Source organism: Larimichthys crocea, chromosome XIII, assembly GCF_000972845.2.
Source record: "Larimichthys crocea isolate SSNF chromosome XIII, L_crocea_2.0, whole genome shotgun sequence".
In the NCBI taxonomy this organism is placed as follows: Eukaryota; Metazoa; Chordata; class Actinopteri; family Sciaenidae; genus Larimichthys; species Larimichthys crocea.
Window position 1 is genome coordinate 34,748,265 of NC_040023.1, and position 18,480 is coordinate 34,766,744.

Below are 18,480 nucleotides of genomic sequence, written 5' to 3' on the forward strand. Positions count from 1 at the left end.
ACAAGCAATTATGGACCACGCATTTTTCTGCCTGCACCTTTGCTTAATTGAACTGTAAGGTAATATAGAGAGATGGGAAGTTCGGTTCTTTTTAGGGAGTCGGATCATTTGACTCAGCTCAACCAAGAAGAGCCGGCTCCAAAATGACTCTTCATGTTACCACTTTCATAATTCAGCCAAATTTTTTGGGGGGTGGAGCCTGAGGATAAGCGATTACAGATAATGTATGTATGGCTACAGCAATTTATTGATATTTATTTATTTATTGATATTGGAAAATTCTAATTTTCCTTTTAAACACTTCAGTACAAAGGATGGATTTGGCTAAATTTGGCTGAATTATAAATGATATAAGTGGTAAAATGAAGAGCCGTGTGGGAGCCCAAAAGCGTGTTTTGGAATTTTTCCGACTCCCCCTCAGAATCTGACTCCTCTTGTGAATGCGCATGCACTGCAAGCATTTCATTCTCTTGTCAATTTACGGATTTTTTGGTTTGAATATGATTACTGGAAACAATCTTACACATTCACTCATTTACTCATTTCTGTTTACTGCAAGACAAATGACTATAACAAATAGGCTATATAGCTCAGTAAATGGACATTTCAGTGGTTTTATGATGGATTTCATTTCCCTTAGTTTCGTTTCACAAGTTTCATTAAAAGAAATTCAAGTCTTCTCTTTTCTTCCTGTTGATAAACTGTAGTATGCTGCGGAGTTTAAACTGCACATCCTGTGTAGAGCCACATTGATTCTGAGGGGGAGTCGGAAAATTTCACACCGGCTCTTCTTGGTGAGTCAAATGATCTGACTCCCTAAAAAGAACCGAACATGTCACCACTAAAAAGGAATCACACATCATCATCGCGAGATTTGAGACTCGTTCCTCCCTTTGTGATTCACGTAGCCTCCTACGCCGGCCTCCTGGCGTAGGGCTGTTGAGAGCCGTGGGCGTTACGCGCCTCATAGTGCATAGCTCCAGCTCCAGCAAAGAAGGGGAGGGAATGTCGGCGAGTCAATGATTATATTAAAACCAAAAATCTGTAATTTGACAAGAGAATGAAAAGGGTTGCAGTGCATGCGCGTTCACATGAAGGGGAGTCATATAAGCAGAATCAGAATCAAAATACTTTAATAATCCTAGGGAGAAATTATTTTTGTTACAATACTCCTGGTAATAAACAAACAAAAACAACATATGTTAAACAAGTAATCATCTATTAAGAACAAAATATACATAATATTTACATTTATTTATATATATATAGATAAGATCAAATTTACAGTTAAACAATGTGCAACAACTCTAAAAAGTAATTGTCCGTGTTTGTGAGGGGGAGTCGGAAAATTCCACAACACCGGCTCTTCTTGGTGAGTCAAATGATCCGACTCCCTAAAAAGAACCGAACTTCCCATCACTAGTGTAGCTAGTTTAGGGGACCCCCCCATCTTCTCGCGAGAACACGCCACCACTAAAAAGGAATCACACATCATCATCGCGAGATTTGAGACTCGTTCCTCCCTTTGTGATTCACGTAGCCTCCTACGCCGGCGTCCTGACGTAGCGCCGTAGAGAGCCGTGGGCGTTACGCGCCTCATAGTGCGTAGCTCCAGCTCCAGCAAAGAAGGGGAGGGAATGTCGGCGAGTCAATGATCGGTTTTTGAGGCGGCAGGGAGCGTCAACGTTATGGGTGAGAGCACCGCTGGCAGTCACGACTTTCTCCTTCATACTCTGCGCTGTTAAACTCGAGCTGGCGTCGGATTCGTTTCACACGTTTTGTCGCTTTGCCGCTTTTTTTTTTTTTTGCAGTTGTCTGAGCAACCAACGCCCAGTCCGCCTCCAGTTTGGAGGTGCTAACCAGTTAGCCTAGCAGACCTAACGGGAGTGTCATTTCCTGCCGTTTGTCCGCTCGGCAAACTCTCCCAGCTGACGTTTGTTAGTGTTTAACGTATGATACGAGTCAGACACGTTAACTCTCACGTTTAATTAACAAGAAGCTCGTCTAAATGTGCTAATTTAGTGTCGTACGTTTGGATTAAAACAGCTCACGTTAACCAAACGGCTCACTAACGGCTGCTGCTGTATGTCTCCGCCGGTTAAACGTTAAATAGTCCCGCATAATATTAGTGTATTAGTGCTTTTCTCTGTGTGTGTGTGTGTGTGTGTGTGTGTGTGTGTGTGTGTGTGAGTGAGAGAGAGAGATTGTGTGTGTGTGTGTGTGTGTGTGAGAGAGAGAGAGTGTGTGTGTGTGTGAGAGAGAGAGAGTGAGAGTGAGAGTGTGTGTGTGTGTGTGTGTGTGTGTGTGTGAGATCAATAATTTGGTTTAACAGCCCTGATTGGATCATCTGAAGTCAAACCAGGATTACCATGTAATCTGGATTACAGAGTTGATGTTGTGACTTTATTTAAGTTCAAAGATAGAGAGATGTGCAAACATACATTAGAATTAACCTACAACATAATTTAGATTAGATTAGATATACTTTATTCATCTTTTATTTCAGATTATACTTTATTCACCTTTTATTCCAGATTAGATATACTTTATTCATCCCACCATGGGGAAATGTACTCGTTACAGCAGCAGAGGAAAGTGAAGCGTACACTACAGAATTAGAAAAATGTAGAAAAGGCAAAAAAACCCAACAATAAACAGACAGAAATATCTCTAACCTACATAATAAACACAAAAATAAACAGACAGAAATATCTCTAACCTACATAATAAACACAAAAAACAATCAACCTTCAAAACAGACAAGTACCGAGGATTAAAGTGGCATGATATGTAAAAGTGACCATGATATAAATAATAACTGCAGAGGTATAAATGAAATAAAATAGAAAAGAATTGGAGGAGACTACGGCATGATCAGGTAAAGTCTGGTTAACGTTGACCTGATTATTGGTAGATAGTCTGTGTCTAGTCCTCCACCACCTGCAACCACTTCCTATACCAAAAAGTGAGACATAACCGGAAGGGAAACAGACAGATGTCATTTTTTCTTCATTTCACATTTTCTTCCTGGTGTGCTGCCGAGTTTTAAACTGCACATCCTGTGTAGATAAATCAGCATTTTAAGAGTCACGGCGTCACATTGAAGACATGTGGGCTGTGGATGGTAGGCAGGAGATGCTCCAGCATGTGTGTGTGTGTGTGACACAGATTAAAATCCTCTCCTGTCCACGGGCGAAAAAAAGCAAAAGCTGCAGCAATTTGAATGGATCTAACTTTACGGTGCTGGTGACATTAAAGGAGCAAGTGGAGTGGAATATGTCCCACACTGTCCAACTGTCTGTGTTGTTACAGTAACCCCCTCTTCCTCCTCCTCCCGATATCATGAATCATTTTTAGCCTTCAGGCGTCTCAGCTTGGGAAACTGATTCTGGAGACAGAATGGTTTGTTTGTCAGATGGCCTGAGATTGATGCTCTGTTTTTTTGTTCTCTCTCTCTCTCTCTCTCTTTGTTTCCGATCCTGGAAACGCTGGCTCTTCCTGCACATTGGGACCGCATTACATCGATGCACACAAAACAGCTGTAAGTATGTAATTAAAGGTTTGAAGAGTATTGGAATTATTGAAATGACGGGACCGTTGCAAACGGAGTTAAATTTGACTCCAACTGTGTCCTGTTTAATTCCAACTTTAAAAATGATGCACACATCTGTTATGACTTTATTTGACTTAATAGTGACTCTATAAGTCTGATATACCTTGAATTAAAGCTGTCAAACAGGGTTTTTAAAAATGTTTTGTCTATCTTTGAGTCTAGGTATGAATAAATAGAATATTGGGATATATTTTCTACATTTCTTCGCGTTTTTTTGACACGTGTATTGTTTCTTTCTGTCTCACAGCAGCAAAAGAATCTGGAAGGATATGTTGGCTTTGCAAGCCTCCCGAACCAAGTGTACAGGAAGTCTGTGAAGAGGGGCTTTGAGTTCACCCTGATGGTCGTTGGTAAGAACACACGCTGCTGCTGTGTTTTTATCTGAATCATTTCATTGTATTTATTGCGGTTGGCAAGTCCTCTGCTGTGGTTTGTTTTCGAGAGCGCGAGAGAGAGAGAGTGTGTGTGTGTGTGTGTGGAGCCATATTTATACATAAGGGACATGCCCCCCAGCTTTGTAGTGTTAATATTGTTAATTGCTGAGTCAGAAAGCAGAGGACAGTTGCATCTTTCTGTCATTAGGATTCATCCTGATGACGCCGTCTCCCAGTTTTGAGGGGGGGGGGCGGATTTATCTAAAGCCGGACTCAGCGAATCAGAAAAACGCAGACATTCTTCTAAAACGCTCGCATGTGGTCGTTGACACCGGGCCAAGATCCTCCTCGGCTGATCAGTCTCCATTTGGAGGGGGGAAAATGTTTCCTCGGGTCAAAACCATTTCCTGTGGTGGGACCAGCAGAATTTGTACCCGGCATGCCTCTAAGAATAGCGCAACGTCCCGTCGCGTTCGCGAACGCTTCAACAGTCCGTTTGAGGCTTTCAGCCCACAGCGCTGCTCGTACGTTTCAGTCAGTGTGCAGCGTTTTATTAGAACATCATCGGATCTTGCTCGCTCGGGTCGAGTGTTCCTCCAGGACCTGCTTCGACGTGTTTGTGACGAATAATTTCTGAGATGCAGATGGTGTTGCATCCAGCAAGAAGGAAACTAAAGCAGCTCCTCTGGGCTTGTTGGTAGTTAAATGCTTGCCATTGTTTTTTTTTATGGTATCACCCTCTTCCATGGACACACACACACACACACACACGATATTCAGCTTTTCTTGGCTGCGATGAGCCGCGAGCCCACATGTCCCCGCCGCGCAGCGCAGTGCGTCACCAGCGTGGTGTGAAAAGAGGAAAGGAGGATGAAAGATTAGAGGAAGGAGAGGAGAGGAGATGGCACTGGCACGTCTGCCCGTGCCTCATGAAACACATGACCCAACAGCCTGTTCCCTTCACATGGCAGGGCAGCTCGTTTCACAGGCCTGCTATCGCAGTAAACTTTCCCCGCCGTGCATAAAAATGCACGACGAACGCCACAGTGCGAGCTCCGCGCATTAAACTTTGGCTGCGGCCCTGTCGTAAATAGCGGGTTGTTAAATATTGACTCGTGGCCATCAGCCAAGGCAGGCGCTGTCGATGGTCATTTCCACTAATGATCCTTTTCAGTGGGAGCTTGGAAACTGGGCACACAATGACCAACCGAGCTTGAGAAGCCTCCCAGACCGCACAGCCAGCCAGCCAGTCAGTCAGCTGCACATAACAAGAAGCATTGTCTGCGTTGTTTCCTTTAGCCCTTTAACTGTTAACCCAAACGGATTAATGTTTCGGGTAAATGTCAGTCTCATCTTGGACGGACACATGGCCTTTGATTGTCTTTTAGGATGTCAACAGTGATCTTTGTGTGTGGATATAATGCCGGGTGGACCGGCGGTCACAGCCGCCCTAAAATAAATCATTTGTCTTCTTTCTTTTTTTTTTCCAGGCGAGTCGGGGTTGGGCAAATCCACATTGATCAACTCTCTGTTCCTCACAGACCTGTATTCAGCAGAGTACCCCGGTCCTTCACATCGAATCAAAAAGACCGTGCAGGTACGCTGCCACAGATATTTATTCGTCTCCATCGAGCCGAGGCGTTGCACGAGGTGTTAAAAACACAAACACAACGACGGGTGTTTGTTCTTTTTAAATATAGCTAAGGAGACCAAATATCTTTGAAAAATGTCCCAGCTAAATAAACATTTAAACGCAGTTACGCTTTGGCAGCCGTCCAAACCATCATTTGACATTTTATTTGAAAAAGTGTCAGCAGAAGCAACAAAATACGGATCACGTCGAGTCAAGTCAAACTTTATACTTTATAACTCTAATACATACGAGTTAAAAAGATTTAAGAAAAATATGGCAATCTAAGACATAATTGCCTGCTTTATTTCTTTTTTAATTTTTATTTTACAGCTATACGGCTCCCAAGTAGATGAACTGCCTCAGAGTCTGAGATTAAACTTCTTGGCGTGCTGGTTCACAGTCGCAGCAGCAGCTGGAGCATCAACAAACAGAACGTATTAGAATGAAAAACAAACGTTGATTTAGAGTTTTACGGTGCCAGAGAAGTTGCTTTGTTGACAACACCCAAACCCAAACTGATCAACAGACGAAGAAACATCTTATTCCATCGGTCTCCGTCTGCACGACTCTCCGTGCTGTACAAACTTTTTCCCCTCGATGGTTTTTAAACAAGTCTGACTCTCCGTCAGCTGTTTCCATAAATGCCATCGTCCCTAATTACACAACCTTGTCCTGAATCTCGAGTGCTTCAAGTGCTGCACTTTATCTGTCTGGCTCCCGACTGACAGCATTGCTACCCCCAGATTCCTCTCAGCATAGTTATCTAATAGCACAGTGTGAGGCTGGCGTGTTGCTGCACGTCGCCAGCTTCAAGTGTTTTCCAGGTAAAATCTATGACATGATGGTATTAGTCTACAGAGATAATGATTTTTTTTTTACTGGGTGCAGCAGTTTGGTTTCAAAGGCACAGTTTGTGACACAGTTCTCCCTCCCGCGTCAGGTGGAGCAGTCCAAAGTTTTAATAAAGGAAGGCGGCGTCCAGCTGCTGCTCACAATAGTCGACACCCCGGGGTTCGGAGATGCCGTCGACAACAGCAACTGGTAAGGATCGCCTCGACTTCAGCTCAGCGGAGGTAACATTCATCTAACCAAAGCTTTTATTTGTGTCACGCAGCTGGCAGCCGATCATCGACCACATAGACAGCAAGTTCGAAGACTACCTGAACTCAGAATCCCGGGTGAACAGACGACAGATGCCCGACAGCCGAATCCACTGCTGCCTGTACTTCATCGCCCCCTCAGGACACGGGTAAGTGTCAGGCGACCTATACCTTTTAACGCAACACCACCCATGTTGTTAGGACGGGCACACCCAGTGAGAAGCGGTGGAGCTGTCACTTCCTTGTTCAATACAAAGAAAGGGGGATGGACGCGAGGAGCGAACAGGAGAAAGGAAAAGGTTGAACAGTGAAAGGAAATGAGTAAAAAATAGTGTATGGCAGGAAATGAGAGGTCAAGAGTTGCCCCAAAGGTCAGATAGGGAGGTATGTGACTGAAACGAAGGAGTTGCTGGTTCAGATCCCGGTGCAGTCTGGGCAAATCCAGGGAAAGGGAAGTCAATAAATAAAGCTCTTCCTCCATTTGCACTGAACTTCCTCGTGGCCAACGTCACGAAGCCGCGGCCACGTCAGGCAGTCTCCTGTAACTACTACTCCTCCTGATTTCTGTAAACGATCATGTGAGGCTGAGTCAGGTCGTGTTGCAAAATAAGGGTTAAATAAAAAGAGTTGCAGCTCGTGAAGTGAAGAAAAGGAGGAGGAGGAGGAGGAGGGTGGTGGTGGTGGGGAGGGTGGGGACACACGAGCGACGCTGGCAGGACGCCCAGCAGATGATACCGATCGCCAAACGTCCCCAAAGAAAGACACGACTGTGGAATTTTAACTGGAATGTTTATTGTCCTCGCCGGACGTCTCCGTAGTGAGCTGACAGCTCCTCTCTTCTCTTCATACGTGTCCCGTGTGATGCACGTCGCAGTCAAAGAGTAGAAAGTGTGGCAGAGGTTGTTTCCTGCCCTGACGTCCGGTTTGAACTAATTTAAATGCATTTATGGGAATATGCAAATATGAGAGCTTGCCCCCGAGTCGAGGCTTTACCAGTGTTTGTGTTTGTATCTGCTGTGTGGAGCTGCCCTTTGTGTTTAAGTCCGCTCACTCTGTTGACCGTGACTTACTGTAAACAGCGAAGAAGCCTCTGTCCTCATCTCTCCTCGTGTGTTTTTTGTTTCTTTTATCGCCTCTCTCGGCCGGTCCGTCCGTCCTCTGTGAGACATTGTGTTTGTACAAACCAGTCCTCTGTACCCACACAAACCGTCCGTTAGCCTTGAGGATGGGCAGCGTATGTTCTCACACAGAGCATCCCCTCGTCGCACCAGCTGACGGCTCTCGCACGGAATCACAATGACCTCCAGCGCTGAGAGACAATCTGGACATTGAGCTCGCAGCTGAACGCGGGTGACTGTGTTTTTTTCTGAGGGTCGTGAGCCAGCCACATCATTCTCTGTTAAATCATAAAAACGTGGCTTTCCCCAGGTGTTTTCTGACAGTATGAAGTGCAGCTGAGAGAGTTCATGAATCATTCATCGATTAGTTTGTCAGGTTAAATGTTTAAATGACGACTTGCTGCTTCACATTTTAGGTTTTAGGACAAAATGAGACACTTTGACGTCACATTGGACTCTGGGAAGTTGTGTGATGTCGTTTTTTTTCTAGTTGTTGACATTTTATAAACATTTATTAATGAAAAACTGGCGAATGAACTGATAATGAAAATAATCGTTGCTGCAGCTCAGTCAGTCGGTAAGTTTCGTATTTTGAGGGTAAAATAAACTTCACAAAATAAGAAATTAACAGAAAAAGAAGAAAATAACCAAAATATGAATTAAATGAACTCGTTTCTTTGGTTATTTATAGAAAAGGCTGAAAGACAGAACAGATCAATGTAGCGTCACTGATTACTAAAAACACAGTGATACAGATTATTGACAATTTTAACCTTTTGACAGTCGACACACTGCGTGACTGCTGATATATAAGTTATGTAGAGCTGCAACGATTAGCCGATAATCAACAGAGAAATATCGGCCGACTATTTTGATGATCGATTTATCGTGTCGAACATTTTTCAAGCAAAGATTCAAGATGATACCTTGTTTCATTTCATCACGTGTGAATCTTTCGTCCCTTCTTTATCGTTACGAAGCTCGTGTGTTTTTGAACATCGAGACATTTCTACACGTCGCTTCATATTTCTGGAGTGTCGTCACAGACGTTTTCCAACAGTTTCTGACATTTAGACCAAACACGGGGAAAACAATTTATGGTTAGTTTCAGCCCTGCTGTTATGAAATGTCTGTTTGTTGAGATTTTAAATACACATTTCTCGATAAATCTGTTCACTTGAGCTGGACTCTCTGTGTTCCTTCACACAGTTTTCACCCCGTTTGTTTAGTTTAGGAAATCCGCTGGTTTGAGTTTTTTTTTATCGGTTCCTTCTCGGCGACGACGTGTGTTTGATCGCACTGACGTTCTCTAGAGTAACCTCGGAGCTTCTGGGCTGCTTTTATTTGAATTTGTACATATTATAGTGTCTGTTGACTTCTGTATCGCTCATCTGATACAGCTATGAAATATTAATATCAGCCAACATTTACAAACGAAGCGTCTTTCCGTCTGCTCACATTTCTGTCGATGATATTTGTTGGTGTGCCGACACTGAGCGTGCAGCAGCATCAGTTACATAACCCGTACAGTGCATTAATAACTGATAATTGTCGCTCCTCTGTCAGATAATAACAGCTCCGAGCTGTAAATCGACCTTCACTGCTGCTGGCGACACGTCAAACACCCTCCCGCTAATGATGCCGTATCAGATTCTGCTTCAGGGCTTCAGACTTCAGCACAGAGGGGTATTTCCACCGTCAGATAAAGATGAAATGATCTCAAAATGCAAAGCTATAAATCCAGCGGTGTCAAATGTTAGTCGTTCTGCTCCAAGTCAGCCAAGAATAGCAACGCTTTCTCATGACTACGAGGTCATTTTCTTAGACACTACAAACATCAGTCATGCGTCACAGATGCCTTTTTCTATATTTGGTGTAGCTCCACTTCTCTTTGTGTTGTCTAAAGAAGGGCTGACTCAGAAACGGCGAATCCAAAAAGCCAGTCAACCCGAAAACATCCCATTTATTCCGAAAACGACAAGGGTGTGCACTCACACTGCAGTTTGTTTAATCGTTTTGTACTTAAATGTGCCGTACTAGCTGGAGAGTAAGATATTAACACAGAGCGCAGGGTACAGAGGGCGCTGGCAGCTCGACACTGTGAAGCATGTATCTCTCTCTCTCCACGCAGACTGAAGCCCTTGGACATCGAGTTCATGAAGCGGTTGCATGAGAAAGTCAATGTCATCCCACTGATCGCCAAAGCAGACACCCTCACCCCCGAGGAGTGCCTGCAGTTCAAGAAACAGGTCAGTAGTTTCCACAGCTGCATACTACTGCAGAAAAAAAACCTATCAGAGAGCAGTTTTCTGTTTTTTTTTTCTTTGACTGTGGTCATCAAGAATGTGCATCATGAAGCAAACCCAAATAAAGTAAACGCTCTTTAGTGTTACAGCTGTTTGAAACATGCACTGAGCGGCTTTCTGTAGATTAAACATACGTGAAAGGATGTGTAGCTGTTCTCTTTTCTGTGTTGAGGATGCATTCACACAGGATCTGGCACTGTCGTGGGAGTTATCTTCTATTTGTCGAAATAACTTTTTATTTCTTCGTTTGACCGGCGCTCGCTCGCTCTCATTCGCTGTCTACGTCTCTCAACCAAAGCTCGCTTTTCTCTCCCTCTCAAACCAAAGGAAACGTATTCATGTCAGACTCAGATTTAGAAGCTGGCTACATGAAATAAACAAACCCCAGAACACAACAGGGTTTAGACTGAGAGAACTGTGGAGTGTTTGACCGATCCGATCGTCAGCGTGATGTCAGGCAGCATTTTTTTTCTAACCGTTGGATCCGGCTCAACTTCAGACACTCCTGCAGCCAAAACAGACGACTCCCACTTTAAATTTTAATGTGTTTATACTGCAGTGCCAGATTCTGTCTTAATCGTACCCTTATTACAGATATCAACATCTTTTTACCAGCTTAACAGTTTAACAAACAAAGAATATGAAGCATCTCGTGTCAGACTTTAATTCAGTTTACTAAAGTTCAGAGGAAGAAGCAGAACATTTCTCATCAGGGTATTGATGATGCATCTTTATTTTCCCTGGCTCAACGTTATATTAAGCCGTACCACCTGTTTAGTTGGGCTGTTTCCGATTCGCTCTGCCAGAAGTTGCTTTAAAAAAATAAACTTCTCTTCTCTTCAGATCATGCGAGAAATCCAAGAGCACAAAATCAAGATCTACGAGTTCCCCGAGACGGATGACGAAGAAGAGAACAGGCTGGTGAAGAAGATCAAGGTACTGGACGTCGCCTGATGTGTCAAATCACAGACTTGTTCCAGATAATGACAAACTTTGTTGTTTGTCCAGGACAAGTTGCCGCTGGCTGTAGTAGGAAGCAACACCATCATCGAGGTGAACAGCAAGAGGGTCCGAGGTAGACAATACCCCTGGGGGGTTGCAGAAGGTACGACGGTTCACCCTGCATCAGATCCAAGATGTTTATCCAACAGGTTTATATTTCTGATACTGACTGACTTTTTTATTTTCCCTTCTAGTTGAAAACAGCGACCACTGCGACTTCACCATCCTCAGGGACATGCTCATCAGGTAAACAGAGGCTCTATGAAGACGAGTTGAATCATTACTCGGGTGAACACTTTGAATATTCTGAATTCTTTGTCGTCCAAACCTCAGGACTCACATGCAGGACCTGAAGGACGTGACGAACAACGTCCACTACGAAAACTACCGCAGCAGGAAGCTCGCCGCCGTCACCTACAACGGAGTAGATAACAACAGGGCCAAAGGCCAACTGTCCACCAAGTAAGTCCGAGACGAAGTGCAGCTGTGGAAAGACGAGCAGGTCGAGTCATTTTAGCTCCGCGTAGCACGTTTCCATCGCGGTTGAATTCAGGACGGGTACGTGCTTGAACATAGAAACAAAATATATCACAGGATTTTAAATTAAATGGTTATTTTAATGTGAATTTCAGTCGTACTTCCACAGTATTATATGATTTTAAGTTGCACCGATAGTGTGTTAGATATAGTACGCTTTGCAAACCTTCAGGACATAATATGAAAGTAACATGACAGTCTTCTCATACATAAAAAAGTCGAGCGAGTGCTCCAGTGAAACGATTATCCGGTGCAGATAAATGTACTTTTTTACAGGCGATGAAAACACAGCTCTGGTGATCAAAATCTGGTCAGACACAGATACGGTGTTCATCCCTAATAAGTCATCGTAAGCCATATGTTACAAAGTGTTCGACCATCATTTCTGCTCTGTACAAAGTGATGTCACATGTTTCACTCCTGTCCTGTATTTAGGTTCCTAACCGGAAAAGTCTGCACTGGGAGAATTAATTAATTCATTCATTCATTTATCGTCCGTTTGTTTCTGTCTGTCTGTGTTTTGACAAACGCTCCATGATTTTTTTGCTTCTGTTGTAACAAAAAAAAAAATCAAATCATGCCACTGATTTCCGATCAGAGCACCACGCTGCTTTCTGATTCACGTAGACACCACGAGCTTAATGTCTAACACACTCAGCTCCAGCCGAATAAAAAAAAAAAAATAAAGGCCTCACGCCGCTGACGCTAACACACACACAGCTCAACATGTGACGCGTTCGAGCAAGTCGACGTAGTTTGTGTTTTTCTCACAGCGAAGAAGAAGAAGAAGAAGAAGTGGCTGAAATCACACGACGTTTTTTTTTTTTAGTGCATGACCTCATTATTGCATGTGTGTGTCTGTGCGTGCGTGTGTGTGTGTTTGGTTGTGTGTGTTTTTGTTTTTTAGACTTGACACAGTTGATGGAATGTAAGTGGTCTTTTTTTTTTCTTATTTTCGAGACCCTTGTGAATGATTCCTCTCTTCCCTCCATCTTTCTTTCCTCCCCCCGTTGGCTGCATTCGGGTGTTTTCCTTCCTCCCTGTCCACTCAGGTCCCCCTCCTCCCTCCGACTTCCCTCCCTCCTTGTCAGTAGATATTTCCAGGACCAGCGGGAGATAAACTGAATTGCCACACTCGTGAATTCAGTTGTGACAGATGTGATGCGTTCACGACGAAGCCTTTTGATTGTTTCCACTGATGCTTTCATTGCTGCTTCCACCTGCTGCTGCTCTTGTTGTGCCTGCTTGGAGTCAAAACAGAGATCTGTCTGTGAGGTTAACGGAACGGTTAAGAGTGATTCATGAGACTTTAATAGTGTTTTATTACGTTCAGATCAGCTTAAGGCTACAACAGCTCCTGCGTCCCACAACAAGCTGAAATCTCTGTGAATGTGAAGTGTCAAAAACATGTAAACATGTTTACAGCCTGGTACAAAAAACAGTTTTGGTCTCTGTAGCTAATTTCCCCGTTCATGACAACTGTACTGAGGGTGAATTTATATACAACTCACCTGTTCAGGTTATATTAAGGCTTAAAGTTATGCAGATTAAGAGCGTGGGTGTTGTTTGAGTACTTACTTTTGTTTGAGTACGCCTCAGATCCGCAGACAATCCACGTCTTTGCAGATTTTGAGCCTCAAGACGGCTCCTCAGAAACCTGCGGGTGACGTCACGGATACAGGTCTGTCACCTGAGCGGTCAGGTGTTTCATTGCACCTATACTTCACATGACATGAGCAAGCTGAATGAAGAGATTTACTTATTCATTCAACATTTGTGTTAAAGCTAGAGCCTGACCAGTGCTGGGACATAAGGGACTTAAAAAAAACATCAGATATTAACGGATATGTATCGATTTCTTTTACTAAGATCCCTCAAATGTGGTTATCAAACATCTGTGACAAAGTTAATCACAAGATTTTTGATTATTACAGATGAATTAATGCCGTCCGTGTACTGAAACAGTGACTCCACTTTGCCTTGATTTCACCAGGCAGTCAGGATAAGACAGGATGACAGGGACAGATAGATGGAGGCGGACGACACGCAGCAAAGAACCAAAGTCAAACTCGGGTCACTGCAGGCAGAACTTTGGTATACAGGATGCATGCTCGACCAGATGAGCTACCAGGATGAGGACGCCCTGTCCACTGGGACTTTAATCATTAATAAATACATAAAAAATACAAATGGAGCATAATTAATAGATCTACGTTGATACCAATATATCAGAGAGGCTCGTTCAGGATCGAGTTTTGAAGATTTGATATTTCTCTATAACTAAATATTCAGGAATAAGAGTTTAAGTTTGTCTTATTTATTAAGAGTTTAAGATTCAGGTCAGAGCGGATCACTTCCTCATAATCACAGGTAACCTCTCCGCGTGTTTCACGTCAGGTCTCTGCGCGCTCACGCTTCAGTCAAACATCCCGGCGAGCTTCACTAACATGTAACCCGACGCCTGCACTAACAGTCGGTGTTCACAGGTTCTTCCTCTTGCTTTAGCTTCTCTCAGAGATGAGACGTCTCGTGATTTGGTTTGGTTTCCTGTTCCCGTCACGGCCTTGTTGTTGGATCCCGTCTCTTTTCCTTTTTTAAACTTTTACCTGTCGCTCCCTCCTGCACCCCCCCACCCCGACCAACACGTTGGATTTCTTTGGGAAATGAGGGGTAGTGTTGTCACGATAAGATGTGAGCTTCGTACAGAGCTTGTGCAGACGTTTGCCGTCTCTCTGTCAGCTCCCGGAGAGAAGATGATGCATATTTTACTTTCACCTGTTTTGTGAAGACAAGTCAAAGTATAAAATGCGCCTCGTACTCCTTTTTGTTTTGATCTTTTTGGGAGATAAATGCTAAAATAATAATCGTGTGCAGATCAAATTGAATCTACTAAATTCAGTTAATTATCGTGACAGCTCTAATGATCGGTGACATTACTCTTCAGTAGTCTGTCGGTGTCGGTGACACTCTGTTGCGCTCGTCTAAATGTGTGTGTGTTTGCATGTGTGTTTTTTTCCCCGTGTGTGTGTGTGTGTGCAGGAGTCCTCTGGCCCAGATGGAGGAGGAACGGCGAGAGCACGTGACCAAGATGAAGAAGATGGAGATGGAGATGGAGCAAGTGTTTGAGATGAAAGTCAAGGAGAAGGTGCAGAAACTCAAAGACTCTGAAGCTGAGGTAAAACACACACACACACACACACACACACACACACCTGGTTTAATGAATACTGAAGTTACTCATCTCTGTCTGGGCTCCTTCCTTCCTCTTGTGCTGACGACGCTTTCTGCGAGTGTGTTGTTGATCTATGTAAATTAATGTTTCCTCGTTCCCTTTGCTCGTCTTCTACCCGTGTCTGATTTTTATTTTTTATTCAAATTCACCACAACCTTAAATATTACAAAGACAAAGACAGGAAAACAAACCAATATGTACCTGACTGCTATATATTTGTTCACATCCGGCTGGCTGATAGCTGAACTTTAAATATTAATCAGTTTCTCTTGGGCGGCAGTAGTTCAGTCCGTAGGGACTTGTCTTGGGAACCGGAGGGTGGACAGTTTAAGTCCGGTATGGACCAAAGTATGGAAGGTGGACTGGTGCTAGTTCACCTCGTGGGCACTGCCGAGGTGCCCTTACTCCACCATCTCTGTCCACATTTGCACAGTGTGTGTGTGGTTGTATTTCGGCATGTGTAAAAAAAGAATTTCCCCTCGAGGGATCAATAAAGTTTCTATTCTAATCTGACACTGCAAATAAATTCTGAAGTCAAATCTAGAAGTGAAGCTTAAAACGAATGATGGCTTGAAGCATTAGTCTTGCCCACGTTTGTCTCTGTTGCCGACGTTTCCTCCATCGTTGAGCTCATAGATCTCACAGGAGTTGAAGCTCTTTAGTTTCTCTGTGACTCAGCTGCAGTATTATTTGTCTAAAGGCTCCTCACTCTGCGTTCAGCGTGATGAAAGACGGCACTGCGCCGTGTGAAAAGCTCTGTAGGTCACGTTGTTCCAAAGTACTGACTCCGTCCCGTGTGATTTATTTATTTTTTTCTCTGCAGCTCCAGAGGCGTCACGAGCAGATGAAGAAGAACCTGGAGGCTCAGCACAAGGAGCTGGAGGAGAAGCGGCGCGTGTTTGAGGACGAGAGAGCAAACTGGGAGGCCCAGCAGCGCCTGGAGCAGCAGAAACTGGAGGCCTCAAGGTACGAGCGACGAATACACTCGCAGCTGCCGCGTCATGCAGAAATTCATGCGTTCATGACGGAGGCTGAGGGTGAATGGTGGGCAGCAGTGGATTAGTGCCACCATGTGGCCACATGAGCCTCCTGCAGGATGTGTGGCCTTTTAAAATGAAGTGAAGGAAGCGTCGAGCTTCCACACGTCTAGATTCTTGATTTAACCCGAAATATTTCTGACTAATCAGAGTTAAAACTTTTAGAGTTTATTCAGTCATTCATTTTCCATAACAGCTTATCGTTATCAGGGTAGAGGCGAGGTACCAGGTCACCAGTTCATCACTGAAACTTCACCTGGCTCGTCTCTGTCAGGTTGCGGACACAACTGGAGTGTTTCAGAGCTAACCTGCTGAGATTTATTTGCTTCTACCACGAGTAAAAATAAATAAAAAAAATGCTGAAAGTGTTTTATTTTGAAAATCGACCTGATTCTCTGTTGCCGTTTGTCCGACTGTGACTTAACCAGCTCGAGCTGCTCTGTGCAGGATGACGCAGGCGTCCGTCTAAAATAAAAAAGACACACGCACTCTGAACCGATGCAGTGATATTTGTGCTCACAGTCAGACCTTCAGGTCATTTAACCTGTTAACCTGCACGTCTCTGGACTCCACGCACAAACATCCCTGACCCTGCCGCCCGTCCTTTTTAGACTTTAACTGCCAGCTAAGCTGCCTCATCGTGTGTGTGTGTGTGTGTGTGTGTGTGTGTGTGTGTGTGGTTTGATCACACCTTCACCCACCTGAAACCACTGAGAGCGTCTTAAGAAGAAAATCAAAGTCACAGTTGCGGTCAGACCAAAAATGTTGAACTGCCTCTGCAGACAACATGTAGTTAGGTAACCCTTTAACCCTGTGTGTGTGTGTGTGTGTGTGTGTGTGTGTGTGTGTCTCCTCTCCTGCAGGACTCTGGAGAAAAACAAAAAGAAAGGCAAGATCTTCTAAAGGACCGCCGGCAGGACCACCCCGGCTCCAGTCACTTTTGTTTGCCAACGTTGCCGGTCAGGACGCCAGTGTGTGGCACTGACATCACCCACCTCCTCTTCCTCCTCCTCCTCCTCTTCCTCCCCTCCTTCTCTCCTCCTCTCCCCTCCATGTCCCCCCTTTACTCTGTCTGCCAGCACAGCTGTGCTCCTGCTCCCAGCCACTAGAGGGGGGTTACCGGGGGGTATAATGGGGTTACGTGAGGAGGTGGATGGCGTCTACACGACCCCCCGCGTCCTCCCCTCGCTGCCTCGGGACTCATCATCATGGAAGAATGTGTTTCCCCCTTAACAACAGTAAAAAAAATTCCAGTTTTAGAAAAGGCCAAACCCATATTCTTATTTTAATTATTATTATTATTGATGTTATTATTATTAAAGAAATACTATTTTAATACCAAACTCACCAAATGAAAAAATAATATGAGAGCCCTCTGGAGTGTCATCAATACAATTCTTAATAAAAAAATAAAACAGAAATCTCTCCCCAATGAATTTAAAGTCGATGGCTCACTCATAAAGGATCCTGCAACCATAGCTTACCATTTTAATCAGTTTTTTACAGAAATAGGACCTGAACTAGCATCAGAAATCCCTACGGTCATTGAAAGCCCCCTCCAATTCATGACAGCACCTCCTACTGGTGGACTTCATTTAAGCCCTGTAACCTGCAGTGAAGTTTGTGAGTTGCTAAGCTCCTTGAAGAATTCTGCTCCAGGTCATGATAAGGTCAGTGCAGAACTACTTAAAGTAGTTTCTAATGCAATTGTCAAACCACTGACACATATATTTAATTTGTCCTTCACTAAAGGAATAGTGCCACAAGAATTGAAAATGGCCAAAATTATTCCTTTACACAAAGGTGAAGACCCTACAATATTCACTAATTATAGACCTATTTCCATTTTACCCTCCATTTCAAAGATCCTGGAAAAACTAGTTTACAATAGATTGTTTTAGTTTTCTTGACAAAAATAAAATATTATACAATCACCAATATGGTTTCAGGAAATCACATTCTACCTACATGGCATTACCCATCTCATTAATGAACTACACAGAGCTAATGACAATAAAGAATATAACTATAGGAATTTTTTTAGATTTGTAAAGGCCTTTGATACTGTAGATCACAATATTCTGTTACAAAAGTTGAAATATCTGGGACTGGATGAAACTGCTTTGCTATGGTTTTCTAGTTATTTAGACAATAGAAAACAGTTTGTTGTTTTAAAGGGTGAATTCCCTTTTTTTTTTAACATAAAGTGTGGTGTCCCCAGGGATCTGTACTTGGGCCCTTGTTATTTCTTTTATATTAATGGTTTGCCAAATGTATCAGATCAGCTTCTAAGATTTATTTTGCTGATGATACTAGTTTGTTTTTTTTCTTAGAGATCCCAATGTAATTGTAAAAGTGGTCAATGAGGAACTGAAAGAATTTCCAACTGGTTTAACATCAATAAACTGTCACTAAACATTAAGAAAACAAATTTCATTCTGTTTAGACACAACCTCAAGAAACACACTAAGAACATAAGAGTTTTGATTGATAATGTTTTAATTTCTAATGTTAAATCAGCTCGTTTT

The 18,480-nt window shown here is 43.4% G+C and overlaps 1 protein-coding gene across 2 annotated transcripts; it reads left to right on the top strand.

Annotated features, from left to right (window-relative positions):
• Window positions 1-1,562: 1,562 nt before the first annotated feature.
• Window positions 1,563-17,265, top strand: LOC104933090 (septin-7). 2 transcript variants are annotated; one of them, XM_027286344.1, is made up of 15 exons: window positions 1,563-1,692; window positions 3,540-3,541; window positions 3,861-3,963; window positions 5,478-5,584; window positions 6,561-6,661; window positions 6,735-6,869; window positions 9,970-10,087; window positions 10,988-11,080; window positions 11,153-11,249; window positions 11,341-11,392; window positions 11,480-11,608; window positions 12,591-12,611; window positions 14,723-14,858; window positions 15,739-15,881; window positions 16,816-17,265. In XM_027286344.1, exons 1-15 carry the CDS (start codon window positions 1,689-1,691, stop codon window positions 16,853-16,855), a joined length of 1,281 nt encoding a protein of 426 aa, XP_027142145.1. In that variant the 5' UTR covers window positions 1,563-1,688; the 3' UTR covers window positions 16,856-17,265. The 2 variants fall into 2 exon arrangements, with proteins under 2 accessions (XP_027142145.1, XP_027142146.1); XM_027286345.1 differs by having other exon boundaries at window positions 1,596-1,692; window positions 3,864-3,963.
• Window positions 17,266-18,480: the final 1,215 nt, after the last annotated feature.

Bases quoted from the DNA above. Each gene is read 5' to 3' on its own strand.
- LOC104933090 (XM_027286344.1), top strand. The intron at 10,088-10,987 runs GTCAGTAGTTTC...TCTTCTCTTCAG, and splicing joins GCCTGCAGTTCAAGAAACAG to ATCATGCGAGAAATCCAAGA. The intron at 11,081-11,152 runs GTACTGGACGTC...TTGTTTGTCCAG, and splicing joins GGCTGGTGAAGAAGATCAAG to GACAAGTTGCCGCTGGCTGT.